General features: G+C 49.3%; 7 protein-coding genes across 7 annotated transcripts; 4 read left to right on the top strand and 3 right to left on the bottom strand.

Annotated features, from left to right (window-relative positions):
- Positions 1-1,080: 1,080 nt before the first annotated feature.
- B0J16DRAFT_389709 (uncharacterized protein) lies at positions 1,081-1,917 on the bottom strand (the record flags this gene model as incomplete). The annotated part of the gene is made up of 2 exons (XM_046131828.1): positions 1,081-1,247; positions 1,302-1,917. The coding sequence occupies 2 exons, from the start codon at positions 1,915-1,917 to the stop codon at positions 1,081-1,083; spliced, it is 783 nt and encodes a 260-aa protein (XP_045978164.1).
- A 661-nt stretch (positions 1,918-2,578) lies between these two features.
- On the top strand, positions 2,579-3,226 carry B0J16DRAFT_406195 (uncharacterized protein; the record flags this gene model as incomplete). Its single annotated transcript, XM_046132941.1, has 1 exon — positions 2,579-3,226. The coding sequence occupies one exon, from the start codon at positions 2,579-2,581 to the stop codon at positions 3,224-3,226; it is 648 nt and encodes a 215-aa protein (XP_045978163.1).
- A 740-nt stretch (positions 3,227-3,966) lies between these two features.
- Positions 3,967-6,287, top strand: B0J16DRAFT_198101 (uncharacterized protein). The gene is made up of 2 exons (XM_046122912.1): positions 3,967-5,148; positions 5,199-6,287. The coding sequence occupies exons 1-2, from the start codon at positions 3,981-3,983 to the stop codon at positions 6,149-6,151; spliced, it is 2,121 nt and encodes a 706-aa protein (XP_045978162.1). The 5' UTR covers positions 3,967-3,980; the 3' UTR covers positions 6,152-6,287.
- Positions 6,242-7,372, bottom strand: B0J16DRAFT_198064 (hemolysin-III related-domain-containing protein). Its single transcript, XM_046122911.1, has 2 exons — positions 6,652-7,372; positions 6,242-6,602 (listed from the first exon to the last, which is right to left on the bottom strand). Exons 1-2 carry the CDS (start codon positions 7,204-7,206, stop codon positions 6,333-6,335), a joined length of 825 nt encoding a protein of 274 aa, XP_045978161.1. The 5' UTR covers positions 7,207-7,372; the 3' UTR covers positions 6,242-6,332.
- Positions 7,373-7,704: 332 nt separating this feature from the next.
- Positions 7,705-8,392, bottom strand: B0J16DRAFT_350957 (translation machinery associated TMA7). Its single transcript, XM_046129114.1, has 3 exons — positions 8,187-8,392; positions 8,032-8,121; positions 7,705-7,974 (listed from the first exon to the last, which is right to left on the bottom strand). Exons 1-3 carry the CDS (start codon positions 8,206-8,208, stop codon positions 7,880-7,882), a joined length of 207 nt encoding a protein of 68 aa, XP_045978160.1. The 5' UTR covers positions 8,209-8,392; the 3' UTR covers positions 7,705-7,879.
- A 124-nt stretch (positions 8,393-8,516) lies between these two features.
- Positions 8,517-12,456, top strand: B0J16DRAFT_350953 (kinase-like domain-containing protein). The gene is made up of 5 exons (XM_046129113.1): positions 8,517-9,534; positions 9,586-9,863; positions 9,912-10,801; positions 10,849-11,217; positions 11,831-12,456. Exons 1-5 carry the CDS (start codon positions 8,846-8,848, stop codon positions 12,050-12,052), a joined length of 2,448 nt encoding a protein of 815 aa, XP_045978159.1. The 5' UTR covers positions 8,517-8,845; the 3' UTR covers positions 12,053-12,456.
- Positions 12,457-19,898: 7,442 nt separating this feature from the next.
- Positions 19,899-22,051, top strand: B0J16DRAFT_197873 (kinase-like domain-containing protein). The gene is made up of 2 exons (XM_046122910.1): positions 19,899-20,893; positions 20,995-22,051. The coding sequence occupies exons 1-2, from the start codon at positions 20,209-20,211 to the stop codon at positions 21,819-21,821; spliced, it is 1,512 nt and encodes a 503-aa protein (XP_045978158.1). The 5' UTR covers positions 19,899-20,208; the 3' UTR covers positions 21,822-22,051.
- The last annotated feature ends 1,632 nt before the right edge of the window (positions 22,052-23,683 follow it).

Below are 23,683 nucleotides of genomic sequence, written 5' to 3'. Positions count from 1 at the left end.
CAGTTTTGGAACAACGACAAGTCTATTTCATCAACATCGCGGGCTCGAAGATTGTTGTATTTAACATCTGGCAATGGGCGTGATCTTTTTTTCCCTTCTTCTTTTCTGTTTAATCAGCTTCTGATGTTGTCAGAAGAGTAGAGTATTCTGCCAACAGGAGAGTATTGGACTGGGAGAGAAAGCTTCAGAAACTTGTTGTTTTGGCGCTGAACATTTCTAATCTTGCAGCTGCTGGCATAGAACGCACTCCTTCTGATGTAAAGTCGAGCATAGTTGAACAATCCAACTCCTCCAACTCTTTAGGCTTCAACCATCATGGATATCGTATCAAGCAATGTGATCAAGAATGGTACTTAGAATCCTTGCATCTCTGGAGTCTGAGGGTGAACCTCCTTTGACCAGCCAAAGAGGTTGGTCTACACTGATAAGAGTCTAGGTTGAACCCAGAGATGTATGAGGCCATACACAGGGTGTAATACAACGAGGTGGTTATACTACTCTTGTTGAGAGCGAGACACATTTTGCTTAAACGAAATGTGGAAGAAGGATGTCTATAGCAACAGATTCAGCAGCGAATGCACTGGTTATAGCAATTTAGTTGATCTGCACTTTATGATCGATAGATGGCCATGCAGGCGCCTCGCATCCAGGCTCGGTACTGTCACATAGTCACCGGTGAAGTTTGACGAAGGTCCAATCGTTGAACTTGATGCCTGCGGAAGGCATTCAGCATTGTAGGTACAAAAGAAGAGACTGAGTAGTGGCTGCCATTAAAGATCCTCCCAACCAGCAATCTTCCATTCAATAAGCTCTCAGTGGCGTCGACCTTGTTCTGTCCCAAAATCCGGCAGCTTGATGCGCCAATCGACCGTTCAGCTAACCCCTGCCTTTTGTGCTGCCGAGCTCCTCAGTGTACCAAGTTCTCGTAAGCTGCTCATAGTCTAGGTATCAGACGACATTAGCGGACCAATTCATGCCATTTCAGACCAGTTCGTGGGTTATTTACCTTTTCCGACTTCAGAACGGACGTGTGGACCACCCATGGTTATGGTCTACATATTTCGCCCCTTTAGCTCTTGCTCAGAGTTCGAGCTGATCGTCTTCCTCGATACAATGATACATGTCATTGTCGCATCCGTTCTGCTTTGAGAGGAAGCTTCCTTCCGCGTTGTCGAAGCAGTCAATACACAACCCCTTTCCCCGTGGAGCGCGACGTTTAGGAACCGGACGCATCTCTTCGATAGCCACTGTTAATCAGTTAGCGCATAGTAATCGAGAGATAATATAGATTTTTGACGTACGAGCAAGCTTGATCCCAAGCTCCTTATCAGGAAATTTCTTGTCATCATCCAGATTCTCCTTCTCAGGCAAATCCAACCCCCATTGAATTATCCCACCACCATAAGTAGCAATGTAGTGGCTGGTTTCGAAGAACGAATGTTCGTCGCGTAGCATGTACGCAACGACCATCTTTTCGAAGCATTCACGAATATCGGGGCCGTCATCTTCGTTGAAAGGGGAAATGCGTAGCCATTCAGCCGCCCAAAACTTGAGTCGGTCTTCCATGTAGTAGTAGTCAGCAAAAGCCACCATGGCACAAACTGTTTCAAATGACGGAATGGATTTGAAGTCATCATCTGCGCCATAAAGAATCCGAAGCACATGTTTCACAGTCTTCGGGCATTCGCCGCTGAGGTCCAACAGGATAGGAGAGCCGGGTTCCCTGTCAGTTCGAGCAGACTTTCCATTCGCCATGGTGTTATTGATCATCATGTCAAACAGAGTCGAAATTCGCTCTAGAAAGTCGGAAGACACTTGAATCAACTCTCCTTTGGGGCCTACTTCAAGAAGGGTATCTCCATCTTTGCAGATCTTCGTGATGTTTTTGTCATCAGTGGCCGACGGTCGCGCACTCATGTTTGCAGAGAGGTTCAGATGCGATGTGATAAAGAAAGATGTAAAGGATGAAAACAAAATGAGGATTCGTAGGAGTGAAACCAAAGGAGCTCAAGTAGGTGTGATGCGTAAGGGTGGGGAGGAATAGAGAGGGAGTGATAGCCCGAGATTTAACTACTGCTTGACACTCGCTGGCAGTGGCAGGCAGCAGCCTAAGCTGTAGAAGAATTGAAGCGGATTTGTTTGAAACGTCGTCAAGAGAGCTGCTAAACTTTTAACTCCTGGTTGACTCTCCTCTCAAGTGCAGGAGTAGCCCCTGATATTGGGCTGCTATAGTCAATAGTCTGTGAATCACTGACAGCTGCCTGGCACTAACAGATCGCATACATACGGATTCCAACTCTTAGTCTGCGTTCCTTTTTATTTTCCCTCTTCTTCCTCCTTCTTGACTTCATCAACACAGATATCTTCCCAACGCCTTACCTTGGCACCTACTGTGGAGGAAGAACTGTCCCCAAAAGCCTAGTTTGCCACAACAAGGTAATAGAAATGCCAGTCTACTCTAGCATGAAGTCTTCTAACTTGTTTCCTCTCTTAGGGTGCTCTCTCATCTCTCAGGGCCTCATTTCATCCCTTAGGGTTTCGGCAGCTAATCTTTCTCGTACCCTGACGCCTACCCATCATGGCTGAGACTCCAGCCAAGCGCCGAAAGGTCGATAGCCAGCGCCAGGCCCCCAACAACCTCTCTTTCGAAGACTTTGCACCTGGTGGAGACGTCGTCTTCATTGTCAAGGGCAAAACTCGAGTGCGCGTCTACTCAGACGTCATGAAACGCGCTTCTTTGGTTTTTGCTGCTATGCTCGGCCCCAACTTCAAGGAAGGTCGTGCCTTGGCTGAGGCAAGCACTACGCCCGTGGAGATTGCATTACCAGAAGACAATCCTGGTCCTTTCGGATGGATCTGTCGTGCTTTGCACTGTCAGGCTAGCACAAAGCTCTGGAAACCTGTCACCGCCCAGCTCTTATCGGTCTGGATGCTCATCGACAAGTACGACATGAAGGACGGGATGCAGCTTTCTCTTGGATTTTGGATCAGAGAGCAATTCAACGGAGAAAGACCAAGAGAAATAAGCAACTATGAACTCTGGCTCTTGGCACAGATCTCTTTAGGGGTTCAAGACGCGGGTTCGTTCACACTTGTCACTCGTAAACTTATACGGGAAAATACGAAAGCCTCATTCGTCCGCATGGCTACTATTTCTGAACCTGCCATACCCATCATTCCAGGCCGCCTTCTTTACAAGCTTGCAGGTATGGCTCATCATAGTTGAATTTGTGGTTCGTAATGAAATAATAACTCTTCCTCTGCAGCAACACTTCAAGCAGTACAAGATTCTTCTATGGCAACACTGGTAAAGCTCTTATACAGTGATCTGCCAAAGAAACTCCAGGGTTGCGATTCCGCTACCGCTTTGTATTTTCAGCAGTTGAACTTCCCGGACACTACTGTGTCTCTCCTAGCGGTCTCTTCCGCTATTCCATTAATCATCACCTGGGCGAGCAGAACAATGTGCCCCTGTGATGTAGATGAATGCGAAGGAAACTTCCAACAACTGCTGGAGAAGGCCATCAGTTTGAGGAAATTGGAGACAACCCCAGCTGATGGACTCTGCCTCTACTGTTTTGACAGCCCAAAATGTCCCTACCACAAGAAGTGAATTCACTGGGTGTCCCAGCTTGCCGTTAGGGTATTAGAAGAACCGGTCGATAGAGCATCAGAAACGAAACAATTTGGTCATCTTATGCTAGGTACCTAGCTTAGACTAGTACTCCTAACCATTTTATTTTGACACCCTAACTCTTACCTAACGGACAGTCTTTCTGCTTCGTACATGCCAGCTATTTGCATCTACCTTAGTACGCTTGCTAATTCGAGTTGTTAGTGGAGGTTCAGACTCAGCAAACCTGCCTCTTGTATGCCATTGTCCTGTGCGCCATTGGCCTGTGACATTCAATTGTTGCCCCACTAAAACTTTACCATCACACCTCACCTCAGTCCTTCCTCTGAATCCTTACAGCTTCACTATGAGGACCCGAAAATCCAATCGCACTAAACGATACACGCTTGAAAAGTACGATTTTGAAGGCAGCTCAGACGAGGAAACTCTCAGACGCGCTACTCAGAAGACGGAACGGGACGAAAACTTTGATGAGACTGCCGCTGCTGAGGAAAGCGCCGAAGAGGAGGAGCTTGCTCTCGACCAGGAAGGGGGACACGATGAAAATGAAGAAGTCGAATCTGAAGGTCCTGTGAGTGAACCTGATGGAGTACCAGATAGGTTTGCGCGACAGCGTGTGAGGCCTATCAGGCCATTCAATGTACGCGCTGCTGGCTTGACAGGTTATCTCGATTTAGAGCCTGTAGCAGACGGGCGCATTGTTAGATCATACTGGGGACCGTATGATCGTGGTTTCAAGGGAAAGCAGCTTGTGGAAGCCTGGTATGGAAGACACGAAGATGGTGTTGGTCTGGTCAAGGGAATGCTGGACCGTTGGATGGACTGGACCGTCCTACCTCCCAAGATTCCAGCCGATGAGGGACAGACAGATAGAGCTGTCTGGTCGCCCAGTTTCTTCGAACGGGAAGCTTACAGCGCCGAGCATTGGTATGAGCGCGTTCAAGAGAGCCTTCCTGAGGCCAACGCAAGGATACGACTATCACCAGAGGAAACTGAGCTTTACCGTTTCCAGAGAGAACCGATGCCAGTATTATTGAGACCGTCAACATCGCAACAAGAGATCAGATTCATGCCAGGAGACGCTTACGCCATATCTCAGGACGGTCTGCCTTTGCAAAATGACAGCGCACCCGTGGGATGGATGTTAGATGCGGGTGGTATTGTCACCGGAATGGACTGGGCGCCTCTCCACAGCGTCAACGCGCCACAACTACTCGCCATATGTGTCATTCCTCATTCTGACCAAGAACTATACGACTATGAAGAAGAGTGCCTAAGGCCTGACTTTCAGAAGTATGGCGTTGTGCAGTTGTGGGAGTTTGTCGGTGAGAGGCAAGACGATGGCTTTGCGCGACCTTCATTGCAGCCACCCACACTACGCAAAACAATATGTCTGGAACAAGGGCGCGCTCGAAGAGTAAGATGGAGCCCAGCATGTGGATTCTTGGCAATTCTTTGCGACGACGGCAACGTATACGTGACCGAAGCTGGTGATGATGGAGAAGGGGGTTATGGTAAGTCTGACCTCTTCCCAAAACATTGAGCCAACCTAACATTTTCTCAGAAAAGGTCGTCGAGCCAATAGCCGTATTTGGCTTCCCAGATGAGGACGCAAAGGCTACAACTTTCACATGGATCAATTTCAACAGGCTAGTGATAGGCTATACTGATGGTTCTATCGCTCTCTGGTCTGTCCGTCCCCATCGTCTCCTTTCTCGACACCCTGTTCACCACAACATCGTGGTCGATCTCGTCTCAGGCTATCCAGCTATGCCATATCTTATTGCTTCTACTCCAGTTGGCGGCACTGTCAAGCTGCTCGACCTTCGTGCCCCGAGCTACGAATCCACCGAAGTCCAAAACCTTACAGTCGGAACGCAGCCAAATCTCCTCGGATACAGCGACCACCTCCTAGGCTTCTTCTCCATGTACCCATCTGCGGGTGTTCTTAACACTCATGTCGGCTTTATGCATCATTCACAATTCCCTGTCGCTCGTCGTGTCTTCACGGGAGAGAGCTACCCTTCATGTTTGGCAGTCGGACGCACGCACCCCTATCTCCTTGTCGGGTCCCTAGACGGCTCGCTCTGGGCCATCAACCCTCAAGTCGAGCTCTTCACCACCAGACGCGAACCTACAGATCGCATTCGCGTCTGCCATCATGAACATCGACCTGGGAAGCTCTTTCCAGCTGACTCCCCCGCTGCGGCGCGAGGTATCTCGAGAATAGTAACTGGCTTTATCCTGGAGCGCAGTTTAACAAAGCATTCAGCCCACAAGCCGCCTGTCAAGAAGGGCAAAAAGCCAAAGAAGAAGGAGACTGACACGGCTGTTGGTGATGATGAGGAAGAGGGAGGTGCTATTATGGATCCAACCCGAGCCATCATTTATGAGCCTTTGACGAGGGTTACAGTGGCCGAGTGGAATCCCAACGAGGAGTACGGCTGTTGGGCTGCCGCAGCTATGGGGTCCGGTCTGGTACGGGTCATGGACCTCGGCTTGACACAAACGGAGTGATCCGCTCAATCCATGAGACACTGGGAGCCCATAATGGTATGGTGGTAGTCAAAAGCCTTAGCCATACCATAGAAATGAGTGACGGCTGCTAGAATAACAAACATGTGGAAGATCTGGTGTGAACTTCCCCAGATATCGAAGGCACCAGGAGCGCTTCTCTCCGGCCATCGAACCTATTTTGTCAGTCGGGACTCGAAGGAAAGAGCAGGAGTAGACATACCGCATAAAGGACAGCACCAAAGATGTACATGGCGCCGTGGAGAACAACCCAGCTAAGACTCATTCGATCCTCCAAACCTTGGAGGCCATAGATAAAAGCTCCGTGGATGACAGGAACAATACCTGAAACACCAAGGCCAATGAACATCATTGTTCGGTAGGGACGCCACGTCGGAGTACGGAATCGCTCGACCCATGAAGCTAGGGTGCAGCCAATTCCAAGAATACATATCTGGTCTGGTTAGCAGCTTCATTGGCGTAAGGCGAGAGTAGTCACTTACGACCCAGAGATAGGCAGTCATCAGGTTAGGCAGACAGAAGAAGCCGTAATATAGAGCAGGAACATAGCTTCCTACAATCAGAGCCACGATGCCTGTGTAATCCAACTTGTTTCCCCATTTCGCAACAGTATCGCTGTGGTTCGATAATGTATGGAAAGTAGCACTCATTCCTAGACACACCACAGCGCCTCCGAAGAAACAGGCAAACACGAGAACATCGGCCTCACTTGCGCTTGCATACCGAGGCCGAACAACTCGATCGACGTAAGCTGCACTACCGAGAAATAATATAGCTCCAATGAGATGAGTCCAGATATTGACGGACTCGTTGTGAAGGTAGAAGAGGGAGCGGAAAGAATGCGCATAGGAGCTTTGAGACTGACGATAGCCAGAGAGGATAAAGGCATTATCGCGACGCCAGGCAGGAAGGTCGTCCCAGAGAATAAGAAGCGAATGCTCAACCTTGGATTCAATGTTCTTAGCGGCATCGATAAGGTTTTCTGTGGCTGAAGGCCGGCGATTGCGAACGCCGTCGTAGGGCTGAGTGTCGGTCATATTGAATGAAGCTATCCGGACTTTAAATGAATGCAGCTTGAATCTAGACAATTAAAATGCGATGATCAATAGCCAAGCTCAAGATTTGCGTCTCGCTCTTCCACTTTTATATAAGTCGAGTTCCACTTGTCCGGTCGCAATGGAGTCATTTACTGTTGTGTTGTTGACTGGGATGATTTTGTTGGGACAAGCACATGAAAGACACGCACCGAGGCTAAGACACGGTCAAGGCGATGGAAGGCCTTTAGAAGCGTCGTAGAAGGCACCCCACTATAGTCGAGGGTCCTATTTTATGGCATGTTAATTGTCATGATGGATTTGTTGAATGGAAAATGGATCTTGTTCATTGTTATCAAGAGTTGCCTTCTGTGGAAATCGACAAGCGAGCTGCACTAATACAGTGGAGGAAATACTACAATAGCATGGATCGTCGGGCAGTTTTACAGTACAATCACAACTACAGCAAAGCTTTCAAAGGCACAAACCATGCAAGGAACTGGAAGTCAGCATTTTGGGTCAGCATAGAATTCATTTCTCGTTAGCCATCGCGCGATATTATCGTATCGTCTTGTGGTCTAAAACGCCAAAAACACGCAGGCTGGCTCATGCGCCAAAAGCCTCCACGACCCTCGTAGGCCCTGTTCGCTCGTCGTTAAGCAGTAGGCGAAACCGTTTATTTCTTTCCACTCTTCTTGATGCCCTGACCACCGGTGTTGAGGGGGCCCTTGCCTCCAGCCTTAGCGGCAAGCTCCTTGCGAGCCTTCTCGTCTGTACAAGAGTTAGCAAGCTGTGTCTGTGATGTTGTCGAGGTCGGAGTATGCGTACCGGCTCGCTTCTTCTCGAGGTAGGCCATGTCGTCCTCGTCGAGGTCCTTCTGGGCCTTCTTGGCCTGCTTCAAGGGCTTGACCTTGCCGCCTGTGATGGAGGGGTTAGTTTTCTGTTTCTGCCAAAGTATAGCTTGTCGGAGTGTGAAAACGAACCTTCTCTGTTAGCGCCACCCATTTTGATGTATGTAGAAATGAAAGAGAGTAGATAGTTGTGTGAAAAGGAGGCAGAGATGCAGTTGTAGAGAACAAAGTTGTCGCGAGAAAGGAAGAAAAGTTGCCTCCCGCTTATTATTCGCTTTAAGTCTGGGCTGTGTTTTTGTCCGACCAGCCCAGGCCTTTTGCGCCTAATCCACTCAACCTGCAGCGGTGAGCCCACTTGGACCGCGGGGATAAGGTCGATAAGATGGATAAGGGTCTTTCCGGGCTTAGCTAAGCCGGAAACTGGTCGGCTTTTCCACTTTGGTCACCTCCAACCTACAGATTCGCTGTTACGTCAAAAGTCTGGAGATAGAATAACAGACGATAACATTTGAGATTGCGACAATACGACCTGTTTAGGCTTTGCAACACTTGCGCTCAATCACGCATCTTTAATCCGCACATATCATTCTTTTCATCTGGACTGCGCTCCAGCTTCCCCTTGTTTACTTTATTACAACTGTCAACAAACCACACCATCGGCACTCGAGTCACTACTGATCCGGTTGGGCTCTTTTCCCATTGCACTCTGCTTTCCTCAGATCCCAGCGCTGACACTGTTTCTCTTTCTCTATACTTAAAGGCCTAAGGATCCAACAAGTATCTTCGTCAAAATGACGTCGAGTTCGGACGAAGGCGAGATCGTCGAGAATTGCGCAGAAGATTTGAAGGCAACTTCACTGCAGCACACTGGAGGAAGCAGTGTTGACCGTCAAGACAGACACAAAGATAGACATTCGACTCCGGACCACGACACAGCTTCTAGATACAGCAATAATTCCCGACGAAGCATCTCACCTCGTGGCTACAAGCGACCTCACGACGACAGAGGCAGAGATAGAGATTATTACAACTCCCGGTCCCGCGATCAAGATCGAAGCTTTCGCCACAATTACGAGGACGCACGACGCGATGATCACCGCAAGCCTCGCGGGCCGTACGATGACCAACCTGCGTCGCGCGCATCCAATTACAGCCACGGTGGCCGCGATCGGAGCCGCGACAGAGACAGCTATCGTAATGGAGACCGAGATCGATATTCCAACAAACGACCCCGGAACAGGAGTCGTTCTCCTCAGAACTCTCGACGCGCAGACAGGGGCAAATTGGATCGGTTTGTAAAAGAGAGCCACGATCGTCGCAACGGCGGACCAAGCGAACTCAAGTACGATGACAACTCTCGGGATGGTGGTTCAATGTCCAAGAGGACGACTGTAGGAGAGGCTTCACGCGCCCAGGGATATAATGCTAAACCTGATCAAGGCCTTACCAATGGACGTGGCCCTTCCAAGACTTCTCAGCAGTACGTCTACTCACGCCCTCGGAGTCAGATGAGAGTACTAACAGAAAACAGCCAGCCAACAGCTCAGCAAGAGCCCGAACGCAAATCGGAACCTGAGCCTGAGCCCGACTATGAGGAGCCCGAGCCTATTGACGAAGAAGCTGAGATTGAGCGACGCCGCAAGCGACGTGAGGAGATTCTGGCTAAGTCCAGTTCAGCAACTCCTCTCTTACTCCATGCTGTAGGAGCCGCGGCCACCAAAGCACGCGCTGATTCCCCTGCGTCTACCGTACCCGATACGCCCGTCAGAATGCAATCCGACATTGACAGCCCTCGCACCCCTCGATCGGGTATGTCAAATTCTTCTCCTGGGCGACCTCTATTAACCAGTGGTGCAGATATTGTATCACCTCGCTCACCTGCATCGCATGTCGGAATGTCACCTGGAGGAATCAACCTCCTTGATGACAATGAACTGATGAATTCTCATGCAAAAGTCCAGGAACATGATGAGGATGGTCCCTCTGCAGCTGACTATGACCCCACTGGGGACATGAAGGAGGACGAACGACGCGATGAGCTCCGACATGGACACGTCGTACTTCATGGTGAGCAGCATCCCATCGCAACAGAACAACAGCCACAGGAAGAAGTTGCAGAGAAGCCTGCCGAGAAGGCTGGCGACGATGAAGACGATGACTTCGATATGTTTGCCGATGATTTCGACGAGGAGAAGTATGCGACCAAGCCTGTCGAGCCCGTAGCACCTATTGAGGGTGACGGCAAAGCCCCTGATATGCCAGCCATTAAAGGAGGTATTCTTGAAGGCGATGACAAGGACGGTTACTACAAGATTCGTATCGGTGAAGTCTTGAACGGCCGATATCAAATCCAAGCAGCACTTGGAAGGGGTATGTTCTCAGGTGTCGCCCGCGCTATCGACATAACCACAAAGCAGATCGTTGCCATCAAGATGATGCGAAACAACGATGCCCTCCGAAAGGGAGGCTATACCGAAATCGCTATTCTGGAGAAACTCAACGAGGCTGACCCTGAGGGTCGTAAGCATATCATCAAGTTTGAGCACTCGTTCGACTACAAGGGCCATCTATGTATGGTATTCGAGAACTTGAGTATGAACTTGCGAGAAGTCCTCAAGAAGTTCGGCAACAATGTAGGCATCAATCTTGGAGCGACGCGAGCATACGCATACCAGATCTTTGTTGCTCTAGCACACATGCGAAAGTGTAGCATCATTCATGCTGATCTTAAACCTGACAACATCTTGGTACGTATCTCCAACAACATTGTTGAAGCGATTGTTAACGTCTGTAGGTGAACGAAACCCGTAACGTGCTCAAGATTTGTGATTTAGGTACAGCCATCGACAAAACCGATGCAGCGAGTGCGCATATGGACGTTACACCATATCTCGTCAGTCGATTCTACCGAGCTCCAGAGATTATCTTAGGTATTCCTTACGACTACTCTGTCGACATGTGGTCCATCGGCTGTACCTTGTATGAGATGTACACAGGCAAGATCCTCTTTGCTGGAGACAGCAACAACCAGATGCTCAAGGCCATCATGGAGATTAGAGGAAGGTTCACACCCAAGTTGTTCAAGCGTGGTCAACTGGCGCCTATGCATTTCGACGACAGGGGACAATTCATCAGCGTTGAGCGAGACAAGGTTTTGGACAAGGTATGTTATGATTCCATTCACTCCCTCCACGTTTCTGTTATTTGTTGTTGTTTCTTGCCATACACTACTCCCTGCATCTACTTCCAAGCGCCATATGGCCACTCTTTTGGTGGCCTTCCACGCGTTGTCTGAACTATTTTTGCCATGATGACAGGATGGCTGGGGGGCTGTTCCTTCATGGGGCTCTGCGAGCGTAAGCGCCGAACTCCCTTGCAGATGGAAGCGCTCGCGATAATGTGGGGACACATCACGATGAACATCACCCACCCAACGGTTCCTAGATTAAAACATTAGACATGTTGGATCTAAGTCGCCCTTGCGGGGTTCCAGACCCGGGGAGGGATGTGGTGAGATGGGATGAGGTGATGGGACGCCTCACGATCCTTTGGAGATTGAATCTGGCCGCATGACATGACCTGCTTTGTCTCGGTAGATCGAACTCCCTCAGCATCAGCCACGATGGCTTGCATATCCCTTACATGCAAAGTTCAACGGTTGCTGAAGTTTGGTCAAGCGCTCGGCCCTTGTAGACATCCACATTTGTTTGGAATCATCATTTTCCTCTTTTAGAACTGTTTGTTTGGAATCGATAACTAACCAACTGCGCTTACAGACTACCGTCAAGACCATGGCTGTGGTCAAGCCAACACGGGACCTGCGGACAAGACTTATGGCTGCGTCGACAGGCATGAACGATGCGGAAACGAAAGACCTGAACCACTTTATTGATCTTCTTGAGCACTGTCTCACGCTCAACCCAGATAAGAGGATCAAGCCGGCTGATGCACTGCGCCATCCCTTCTTTATGTCGAAGGCGGGGCCTATACGCCGCTGAGTGGGATGCTAAGGTATTCGGATAATGGAGTCATGACGCTGTTTAGAGACAAAAGCATGCGGGACAGGCATCTAAGGATTGGGAAAATAGACTTGGCTAGACAAAGGAAGGGAGGAATCTGGCTGGCTCAAAACATGTGGTTGTTTGATCGATGTCTCTGAACGTGTCACCGCCGTTTTTTATGTCATGCCTTGCTGTGTCTCACCTTTGTCCAATGTCTCGTATACGGCCGAACTATGGAAGTCTAGATTGGAGAAGCAAGCTAGAAGATGCTGGAGTTTTAGGGAGTCTTGTTGCATGTTTGGACGTGGGTTTTCTGGAACAAATGCCTACAATGTTGTAATAACCTAGACCACTATTGAATGGAACCACTATTTGCGCGGATTGTTTGCTGTTTGATCGGCGATGAGAGTGATTTTGTTACTGTTCCGTTGTCCTTTCACATGCGGAGACGTGATGTGATCTCGTACTCGCAGTATTCCGAGTCACTTCAGCGCCCGGCTCGTACGGAGGAGTCCGCTTGGCGCAGCTGGAATTGGGATGAGGCTCCCAGGCACGGGTAGCCTAGTAGAGTGGCGATGCAGACGTGGGCTTGACTTTATTTTTTGCCCGCGTGAGCATATGTCAGACAAGGCAAACGAATAACTGCCTACGCTAGCTCAGGGCAAAATAAATTTTCTAGGCTGCTGAGCTGAATGTGTGATATCCCATTCCAGGCTGATGTTTGACAGCCTGGTAACGGTAGATTAAGACCGAGCGAGGTGCGGGCGTTGCGGGCAATCAAGACTAAACGAGCACATGTCACGGCGGTGCTTTGTTGGTGGGATTTGATTGCCGCTGTATTGTGTTCTTGGCAGCTGATGTTGTACGGGGGTTGGTTGAGATGATGTTTGCTGTAGATGACTGATGATAGTTTCGCCTCTGTGGTCTCGTTTAGTCTAGTCTAGCAAGGGAGGGAAATACGGCTGATGTGCTGTGACTCTTGTGTAAGTCGCTTGGCTGGGAAGCGAAGCGGTTGGTCATGGTCAAAGCCGGGATGCGATTGATGGTCAGAAGGGTATTACTCGGGGACGGGGAGTCCTTGCTTTGACGTCAATGAGGTTGCACGAGAAGGATCAAGTTGCTGGCAGTGCTACGGATAGGCAGGGCGAACAGAGTAGTACAGCGATCTTACGAGTTGAGTTATTTGATGATTGTTGATGATCTTGTGTATTTACTGGTCATGATTGTCGTGATGGACGTGAGGCTTTTGATGATCGAAACTTGGCTTGGTTGAGCACAATCCGAGGGTTTGACGTTGGATCGTCCAATGTTAGTCTTAGTACTGTAACTCATTCGGTTCTGCCCGACGACACAGACCTTGCTAGTTTGCCGATCGATATGCTGTCTCTGTCCGTGGGAGACTCAAACTCACTCTCTCAGTGCCCTGGATTATGATGTGCAGTCAATTACATATTGAGACGCCCTGATCGCCGGCTCTTACACATCTGTAACAGATCCTGCGACGGAGATTACGCCCAGGCCAATTACCGACAGACGAAATCTCCCACGAGTCAAGCAAGGGAAAGAGTGGGTTTCTTTGCTTTTTCGCAGCCTCACTCACTCGCTTCGGCGGTTCGACCTCGCTAACGGTGACTCTTTGGGCAGGACAGGGGGCGGGAAGACGAACGAAATGGATCTTAGTTCCCTCAAACGAATTGCCCTTGAAGCCCTTTCTAAACGGTGAGGCAGCGCATGAGGGCCAAGGGTGGCAGAGCAAGGCAAGACATTATGACGATGGATCATGGACGGTGGCGAAAGAGCAGCATCAAGTGTCGTCAGGATCGGCGTACTGAAGCGACGTGGTTCGCTGAACTTGAAGGGGCTCTACGCTGAGCTGATGCTAGGATCTGGCCATTGGTGGTTTCGTCCTTATTTCCCTGCAAGAGTTTCATCAGTATCGAAAATCCCGTCCAGTCAAGTAAAGTATCGGATTACACTCTGTGTTTGAGGGGGGGTTCGGGGGATCATCATGACAAAGATAGGCGTGTCGAGATCTTCAGCTTCCGGTGCCATGCGGCATGATGATCAATGCAATGACAATAGGGTGTTTTGTATGTGTACGAGGTGTACGAGGTATACGGAGGGTTCGGATAGATCAGATGATGTATTGAGATACCTGAATGTGTCAGTTTGACCGTCATCAGAGTATAGAATGCGGATACGGAGTAATACCTGATATTCTTCTTGATGATATCAACTTCTGGAATACAGGGTAACCGTTGGATGCTCCGTGTCCTACCCCGGGGCTCCGCTCCGTAACGGCGGCATCTCCACAAGCACATGGCACGGGTCACGGATGACGGAAGGAACCAGAGTCTTTTTCTCTGTCTCGTGTCCGGGACGTCTTCTCCTTTCCTCTTCCACTCTGGACTTGAACTCTACTATCGAGATGGCCCCACGGACACAACCGAAAGTTTACTGTATGTACCGGACTCCGTCTCCAAGCGAGAGTCAAAGTGACGTTTGGTTTAGCCCATTCCATCACACCATCTTTTTTCACTACCTACAGTAAACAATTGGATCTTGAAATCGAAATTCATGCACGCAATGTGATGGAGAACCAAGGACTGCCGGATGTCATCCCGTCCACTCTCACCACCCAATGGATTAGCCGTTGAGAGGTTCGAGACCACTGCTTTAAACTTTTGGCCAAGGCGACAACGTTGACTTTCTCCTTGTGGTAATATTCTGGGCTGATCGGCCTCGAGTTGCCGCGAGATGGTGGCAAAGCAAAGAAAGCCAATCACGATTGATAGTAGCTGGCTCAGATCTTGATCAACGTTATGCTCGTCTGCCGTGGAGAGAAAAAGAAACCCCGTGACGGTTCTTGTGTGTTCAACAGCGTTGCATTCGTCCCCTCTCTCATCCCTTGCATGGACACGCTACGCTACGTAAAGCAAGCCCTTGCAGACAGACACATCCAACGTTTGGCGGTGAATCTACAACGGAGAGTCTCAGTATCACTATCGGGCCACAATGGAGACGTAACTGCCCTAGCGTCATGATAGAGTTGAAGACGTTTAAGACGGTTCATGTTTATTTACATCTCATGATGGTGTTTACAATGGATGTAGACGAAAACAGGCAGTTGGCTATCTTCAGAAACAACAACTGGTTCATCAGGTTTCACATTACATGTGACACTCCTGCTGAACAAGATCGATCTGAAGATCGTTATCAGACCAAAACTAAAAGTCCGAGCTCGTTCGTAATGTTTCCCTACAAGGACATGATTGAAACGCAAGGATCTCTTAATCGGGCCTAGAAACACCATTAATGGTCGAGATATCGCTCATCACCAAACCAAGGTGTCATGTTGATCCTGCTACGGCACTACCACCGCCAGTTTAAACTAAACAACCGCATCCATGGCCCCGGGGAAGTGAGCCTGGCGGCAGTTGATGGTGTGTGGTGAAGCTTGTGCCTTTATTTCCCATTCATCATCTCCTGATCTAAAAGCAGGAGGAGGGCTTGTTGATTTGCAGTTCTACTGTACGGCACGATAGCTGACGTCTTAATAGACGCATTGTCATGACTCAGAGCTCACTGTAGCTGCGCAATAGCTCTCTTCTAAGTGAGTGCATGACCGGCAGTGCGAAGGGGGAACTCCCTATTGGATCGATATGGGTTTGCTGTAATTATCTGGGAAACCTTTTCCTTTCGAAGGAGAACCAGAACCTGCGCCGTATCCTGGAACTGCACAAAGGATTGTCCCGATTTGCTGCTTCTTATTCTTGCAGCACACGATGTGGTCTTGGTCTGGCAAGTTCCAACGCTTAAAGGTATCGCTTATGCATAAGAGCAGCTGATAATGGACTAGGATTCGACCTACTGTGCATTGCCGTGGTGAGAGAGAACTGCTGGTCTTTGGTCGAGTTTAGTCTGCAGTAGAGCAGGTCAGGCAAGTTTCGACCAGCAGTCAAAACACACACAAGTCACAGCACGCACAAATCAGCCCATGCATAACATACTGTATTATTATTCGTACACCGAAACACCAACTTTGCCGATGGCCACGGCGGCCGAGCATGGCCAAGAAGCTCGTCCCTCCTGGTCTTGCCCAGCACGCTATGCTTCAGCTACAGTAGATAGTGTATGATCGACGCCCCGGACTCAATTTGACTCTGGAGATTAACTTGGGTAGAACGCCGGACACTTGTTCCAAGGGCCACCACAGAATCAGTGCTCGCTGGCGCAAGATGGGTCGATTTCAAGGGGATCCTTGTGACCCAGGCAAAGCCAAGCAAAGCAAAGCGGCCTCACTCTGTGTAGAGGTGGATCTTCGAGTTTGTTTCTTGTTGGTCAACCTAGGTCTTTGAAGGAGCACAGGGCAACAAACGGGGAATAAGGGCAGACCGAGATCTCCAACATCATCTCGGTGCTAGGCCCTGAACGGTTTAGATGCGCCCGTGGTTTTGGACTTGCATCTTCGATAGTTAATTGGTAATCACGGTGAAGCGTCCTTTTTTGAACTGCCAGACCGCTTCTCTTGGTCAGTGAGGAGGGCCCGTTCCCCATCGACCCGTCTTGAATTGACAACTGTTCAGTAACTTAGAGACACCGTAGACTAAACAGTGTCTTGTCTCCCCGATCTACAGGGGAGAGGGGACCACTGAACAACACTTGTTGAACCGACAAGAATACCAGGGTCCCTTGAAAGAAATTCCAACTGTCATATCGACATGGAATAGGGTAGCCGAGACAGTTTCTGGATATCCGGAGTTACAGTACGGTAAATGATTGCTACCTGAACTTCTGACTTTATTCATGAATTCCACTCGGATGCATATAGAGAAACATGTTCGAGGAGTTCGACAGTCATGCGATAATGGTTCGTGGCTGGGACAAAAACCTGACCGGGAGAAGCAAGTGATCAAGATCTCACACATTTTGACAGACAAGGTGTAACGACAGGGCATGCCTCAATTCCTTAATTAATCCTAATCCTTCAGATCCGGGGGGCTTGAGAGAGGCACAGTAACTGTACGATACCCGTCAACGTTTCGATGACAGGAACCAAGAACCAAACTGGGTCTGCCTGTCAGTCAACCCAAGTCACATTGGCATTCACACCGTAAACCCGTTATCAGTAAAAAGAGTGAGAACCATGCATCCATCCAGCACGATACAACGCACACAACACAACACAACCTAGGTGGATAACAGAAGAAATGTCCCCTAAGGCTTAGGTTACCAAAATAAAGTAGCCTAAATGCCCCCCTAGATCGGCATAAGATGACTAAACTATTTTGTCTCTTATGCTTATGACGGTCAATTCTTCTGACACCCTGCGGACAACCTTGACAAAGATCACAGGCTTTTGATAGAAAGGGACAGCGGGGCACATTCCCTTGGCCGTATACAGCCTCTCATTGGACGCCTCTTTTGCAACCGTTTCCCACAGTCAGCCTCACTGTCCCGTCGTGGCCTGTTCCAAGGGCCTGAAGGGGTCTCTTGACAGAAGAGCAAAGTCCTACCGGACAGGGGTAGAGGCACACAGCACACAGTCTGCCTGCATCTCACCGCGGCCTGGGACCACTGGGTGGTACTTGATGCACCCGGGCAAGGTTGAGATTACAGTGCAGTACTGTACAGCAGACAGAAAATTGACGCTGCATCTGTCTGCTTCGAGTAATACTGCGTAATCCAGGGTCTGGGTCTGTGCCAGTAACGGGAGCTGTCTGCAAACAAAAACCTGCCAGCACGGTTGAGGCCCGTTCGAGGGTATGCCGTTAGACGGATACGTGCAGAGACAGTAATATCTGAAGGATGAAATGAGTGACTGGCTTAACTGAGTGACAGAGTGGCAGGCCTCGCTTCAGATCTCATAGTCAGACAAGACAAGGGCAACTGGACTGGAACTGAAGCCTCATGTTGCGGTGCTGTTCCTGCTCCTTCTGTTCTCCATACAACCACCACCATCACATCGCTTATGGATGAAACACCATGTTGCTTCGTTGATCAGGACGGAATAAGCAAATCTCATATTCTCCCATGTCAGCCTTGTTGAAATGTGATGAGCGTGACATGATATCTCGATATTTGATACATTCTCTTATTGCACCAATCATAGCTCAAGAACCGCCCGTTACTTTGAGTCTTTTCAGAGTTGAAGGTTCAACCATGGCTCAGTAAAGAATGTCGATCTTATCGCGGGGCTGCTCTACTGCACAAAAATAACACAGTCATTATTAGTGAAAAGCAAAGTTCAGGTTAAAGAGGTTGGCATAAACTTATGCAGCGCTTAGCCGCTTTAGCCTCAATATGTGTGATGCATGGTACCTTCCCATCAGCCAGTAAAACGCTGTAGAGGAAGTAGCGACCCTCATTAGTGAAGGGATCGTCCTGCAACAGTGGTGCCAGTTCACACTTTCCTTCACATTTCACATTTCAGCCCCCCTTCCTCTCATAACCTGAGGCACGTATGCTGCCAGACTCAGAACGGGTCAGAGTCTTGGGTCTTTCTGTCTCCATGACTTCATGCATTCCATTTTGTGCAAACACGTCGTCAAGCGCCACAGACGCCCACTATGTTCTATACTTGGGACTCACGAGCCAATCGCTTGCTGCACGGCCGATTTTCTGTTTTGTTCGTCGTGTTCGAAGACGAAGGTTTGCTGTTTCGTTCCAGTTGTTTCTCCTGAAGCAGGTCCGGTGAAAGGCAAAAATGCTATGTTATACGGGAAACTCGGCTGGGCTCAAACTCTGTGTAGTCAAAAAGATAACTAACTGGTTATTAATTACAGTTGAGTTATGTAACAGACAGCACGACACAACGATACCACAGTGCATACGATAGCAAAAGAGTCAAGCAAAGCAAATCCGGGCTCCGTAGTCCCCGCCCTACGCCGTGCCGGCCGGTGATTGCAAGAGACGGAGTATGGCATGGCATGGGAGGCAAAGCTACGCTACGGCACTGCGCTGAAAAAACTAGACTGTGATTCATCACGGGGGCGGTTGATTATGACGATGCGCCCGACGGGTGGAGAGTAACCAGTCAAGTTACAGAGAGGACACGCAGCACAAAGACGGCTACGGCACAGTGCACTCTAGGGGTGTCAGCAGAGCACACAGAAGCACACAGAGCACCGCCCTGGATGCTAGAGATCTGCCACCACACGCTTGTGAGTGGTCGGCGACAGGTGGTCGACCAGTGGGCCGATGGATGGCGTTAGTGCTGAGACTTGAGACTCAGACGCAAGACTCAGACTCTGACTGCGAGCGACAGCCCAAAGAGATGGTGGGTCCGCGCAGAACCTGAGAGGACCATGGTGTGTCGTGGCCTGGAGGCAGTGACACAGAGGACCACTTTATTCAACTATCTAACGGATCCTTGCCTTTTCGTATATTGCTCAGCGTCACCAAACCAGACCAAACCATTCCTTGTGAAGCTAGCCGACGCCTCAAGCCAAGACGCCCCCCCATCCCTTCGACTCTACGCCTAGACAAGAATAGAGCATTAACGCACAACGAGGCCAAGGCAAGGCCCCCCATGTCATTAATCTCTCCAATGGACAGGGGTCAAATGAGTTGGTGGGTCTCAATCCACGCAATTCCCAAGTCCGAGGCGTGAACTTGAAGTGGTACGTATCTTTGTCTTGGGTGTGTCTCGCTCTGCGCTCGTCCGCCTTGTCCTTGTCGCTAGAGACTGCTTAACTTATCTACTGCCTCTGCCCATCTCCAAGCTGGGCCGGATCTAGTTTGAGGAACCTCTATCACCACTTTCACGACACTCCTTCCGGCACCTTCTTCCACCTTCGCAGACGTGACCTCAAGGTCTACTCTTGTCGACTACGGTACAATCACAAACTCCTTCGACAATCTCCGGAAGGCCGACAACTTCAACTCTAACATCTTTCATCTCTTCTCGACCCGTTGATTCGGCCGTCGGGACCTCAAATACAACTACTTCAACTACAACCCAGGGACTTTTTAATCTCGACCCATTTGGACTGGACTTTGGATCAGGATCCTTTGCTGGCCGTAGGAAAACATCTGTTTTCTATTTTTCATTTTCTGTCTACCGTGCCATTTTGGATTATCTTTCCGGCCCTAGGATCTACTTCAACCCATATACCCAGTCTTTAGGAATTTGTTAGACTCAACCAGTTAACATGCAGCAACATGCCATTTTCGGTTACCAAACCCCTCCGCCCTCGCCTGGATTCGATCACCCCAAGTGCACAGTTCAACAGCCCTTCGCTGCCCCACGACACTTTCAGGCCCGATGTATTCCTCTCGCCCCGGAGGCCAGGCTTGGCCGCGTGCTTGAGGGCACTCTCCAGCTGACTGACATCCTTGGAACCGGCGCCTATGGCGTCGTCTACCTGGCTGTCGACCTTAAGACCGGAGGTAAATACGCTGTCAAGTGCTTGAGCAAGTTCAATCCCGATGGAACCCCTTTGGAACAAAGACAATTTGCCTACCAACAACGAGAGATCCGTCTTCACTGGAAGGCGTCGGAACACTCCAACGTGGTCCAGATGCTTAAGATTGTGAATGATCCTGACTGCATCTATGTTATTCTCGAGTACTGCCCTGAGGGCGATCTCTTCTTGAACATCACAGAGCGCGGTCAATATGTTGGTAAGGATGAACTATCAAGGAATATCTTTCTCCAAATCCTGGATGCCGTTGAACACTGCCACAACCTTGGAATTTACCATCGGGACCTCAAGCCGGAGAACATCTTGGTTACAGACCACGGGGACACTGTTAAGCTGGCTGACTTCGGCCTCGCTACTTCTGATGATCGATCCGAGGACTACGGATGCGGTTCAACCTTCTACATGAGTCCAGGTACATATCACCTTTCCCCTTCTCTCCCCTTCGCAACCCCTTTATGCTATGATGTATTGCCATGGACACACAACTAACATATTTTCTTTTCTTCTCTTCAGAATGCCTGGACCCCTCTGCTAGGAAGCCTTACTATCTATGCGCCCCCAATGATGTCTGGAGCCTTGGAGTTATTCTCGTCAACCTCACCTGTGGACGCAACCCATGGAAGCAAGCCTCTTTCCAGGACTCTACTTACCGTGCCTACGCTGGATCCAAGGACTTCCTGAAGACCATTCTCCCTTTGTCGGATGAACTGAACGACATTTTGGGACGAATCTTCGAACCTATCCCCGAGCAGCGGATTACTCTTCCTGAGCTCCGAAACATGATCATGTCCTGCTCCATGTTTACCGTGCCGCCCATGTCAGCTGTACCGACACCACCGGCATCACCAAACCACATTACCGAATACGTTTCTTCCGAGGATGCCATCATTGACGACTACGACTACGACTCGCCTTTGTCACCCGCCTCCTCAGACGATGAGGGTTCGCTCACCTCGAGCGACTCTACCATTGATGACCTGGACGACGAGTTTGAACAGGAACGCCAGATGCCTCAGACTCCCCCTGAGTTCGCACCACACACATTCGACCCTGAGGATCACAAGGAACATCAACTCATCTACCACAGCCAGGAATTCGTCCCCCAGAAGTACTCTGGACCCGTCCCCGTGCCAGTGGCCGTTCCCTCTCAACCTATGCTTTGCCAACAGGTCCCTATGCCAGTCCAGGCTCAGATTCCTGTGCAAGCTCCTTGTCAACCCAAATCATACTTCCCCATCTGGGATATGGTTAAATACGTTCAACAGGTACCGATGCTTCAGCACCACGTACCATTCCATCAACAGGTCCCCTTTATGCCTACGTTTCAAGGCTGTTATTAAGCTTGAGACATGAACTGTCTCTTGTTTTCAACACAAGCCGAACCCACTACCATTACGACCTTACCTGGATGAGATACCACCGAGGCCCCAAACCCACAGGCCGAGGATACTGTTTTATTCTATCACCACTTACTACTCTGGATATTACTCGACGTTTTAATATCGACCCTTGGACCTACATATCCACACCCAGGGGAACTTTCCACTCAATGGAACCATTACTAAAGCCGTGCAAGGATACGCCTACCAAAAATATTTTACGACCTATGAATGACAGTCCGGGATTGTTTCTTTTCGGCCTTGTATTCCCCATTTTGGAGCAGCGTTTCCGGTTTCTTATTTATTCATCTTTCCTTTGTCACAAAATTTTCTTACTTCACTCACAAAATACCTATTTAAAAAGCGAGGAGTTTTGTCTTTTCAAATCTTATGAGGATGGGAAGATATCAGTTGTAGAAGCATGATGTTTGGCGCATCGAGACTTTTATGGGAGGCACTTTTTGTTTTTTCTACCAGGACGGAATACACGGAAGATGGAGTTGTCCCATTCCTGTTTCTGTCTTTTTCTACCAGCCAAGACTGGCCCACCATTGGAACCCGGATATACCAGAGGATAACGAATGCTTGCATCGGAAACGAACATTTGTGTTTTTTGTACTCCTCGTTTTTGTTTACTGCTATCACTGTCTTGGAAAGGCGCTGTCTTTTTCTGATAGAAGCGGGAAGAATGGCCATGGCTTGCACTTGTACTGGATCAGAGATACCTCTTTCTACTTTTTATCATGACGGTCTGGATGGAGGAGTTCGTCTTTTTTTTCCTACAAGAAGGGAAACAAGACAAAGACAAGATGTCATTGGGATTTGACACTTGCTTACAGATTAGAGAAGAAGATATGGCTCAATAGCCACAGCGCATAAAGCATCGCTTTACATTGCGCACATACGTTTACTGAGGGAAGACGGCACCTCGCACAAAAAGATGCATCTGCCGATCATCCAATGAATGAAAGACAAACCTTTTGAGATATCTCAACTCATACTACTTTACTCTTCTCGTGTTCAACTTGCTATGTGACGACTTAGTGCTGTGGAACAGACAGTACTTTGGTGATGACTTCAGTGTCGTATCCTGGAACTGACTTAGTGACATGACAGCTCAGGAGTCCAGGGCCCAGGCCGACTAGCTCTGGTCTACCGCAGCCGCTACGGCGCTCCCGTCTCAACCTGCAGGACTGCAGACTTGAACGGAAGCAGACAAAAGCAGCTTAACAGATGCAGATTATCACTTTAGCATCCCCTGCTCCATGATATCAGATTGGTCAGATTCCACGAGCTTGTGCATCGTGGGGCGGGCGTTACAACCAACGCTTGTGAGAAAAAAGTAAAGAGAAAAAAATGGAAGAGAGAATGGGACAAAAAAACAAGGCGAGAACGTGGCGGCCAATAAGCAGGGGTAGTCTTGTTAGGGCGAACGGCATGAGTTCTGGAATGGCTGTGTGGGGAGGGAGATGGACGAATAAGACACAAGAGTCACTGGAAGAAGAAAAAGGTGAGGCGGGCTTTGGGAGGGTAGCGTGATATGTCCGAGACGATTATTGGGGCGATGGATTCTTGGGCAATCTTACAAGTTGTCAAGAGGAAGAGTTGGTGGTGGTGGTGGTGGTGATGTGATGGTGGATGGGAGAAGCGAAGGAAGCTATTCACATCATCTATCATATTGCCCGTAGAGTATGGGCTGACGCGGAACTTGGCATTGTATGTATCACAATAACTGAGTTGTTGTGGTGACTGGTCAGGCAAAACTGCCGACTAGAGTCAACCTGACTCTGAGTTCTTGACTCTACTCTAAACTGTAAGTGAGA

The sequence above is a fragment of the Fusarium flagelliforme genome, assembly GCF_020744385.1.
Source record: "Fusarium flagelliforme strain FIESC 12 MPI-CAGE-AA-0113 chromosome Unknown B0J16scaffold_8, whole genome shotgun sequence".
Taxonomy (NCBI): domain Eukaryota; kingdom Fungi; phylum Ascomycota; class Sordariomycetes; order Hypocreales; family Nectriaceae; genus Fusarium; species Fusarium flagelliforme.
The sequence above is the reverse complement of the archived record's forward strand: the minus strand, read 5'-3'. Positions and strand labels throughout refer to the sequence as shown.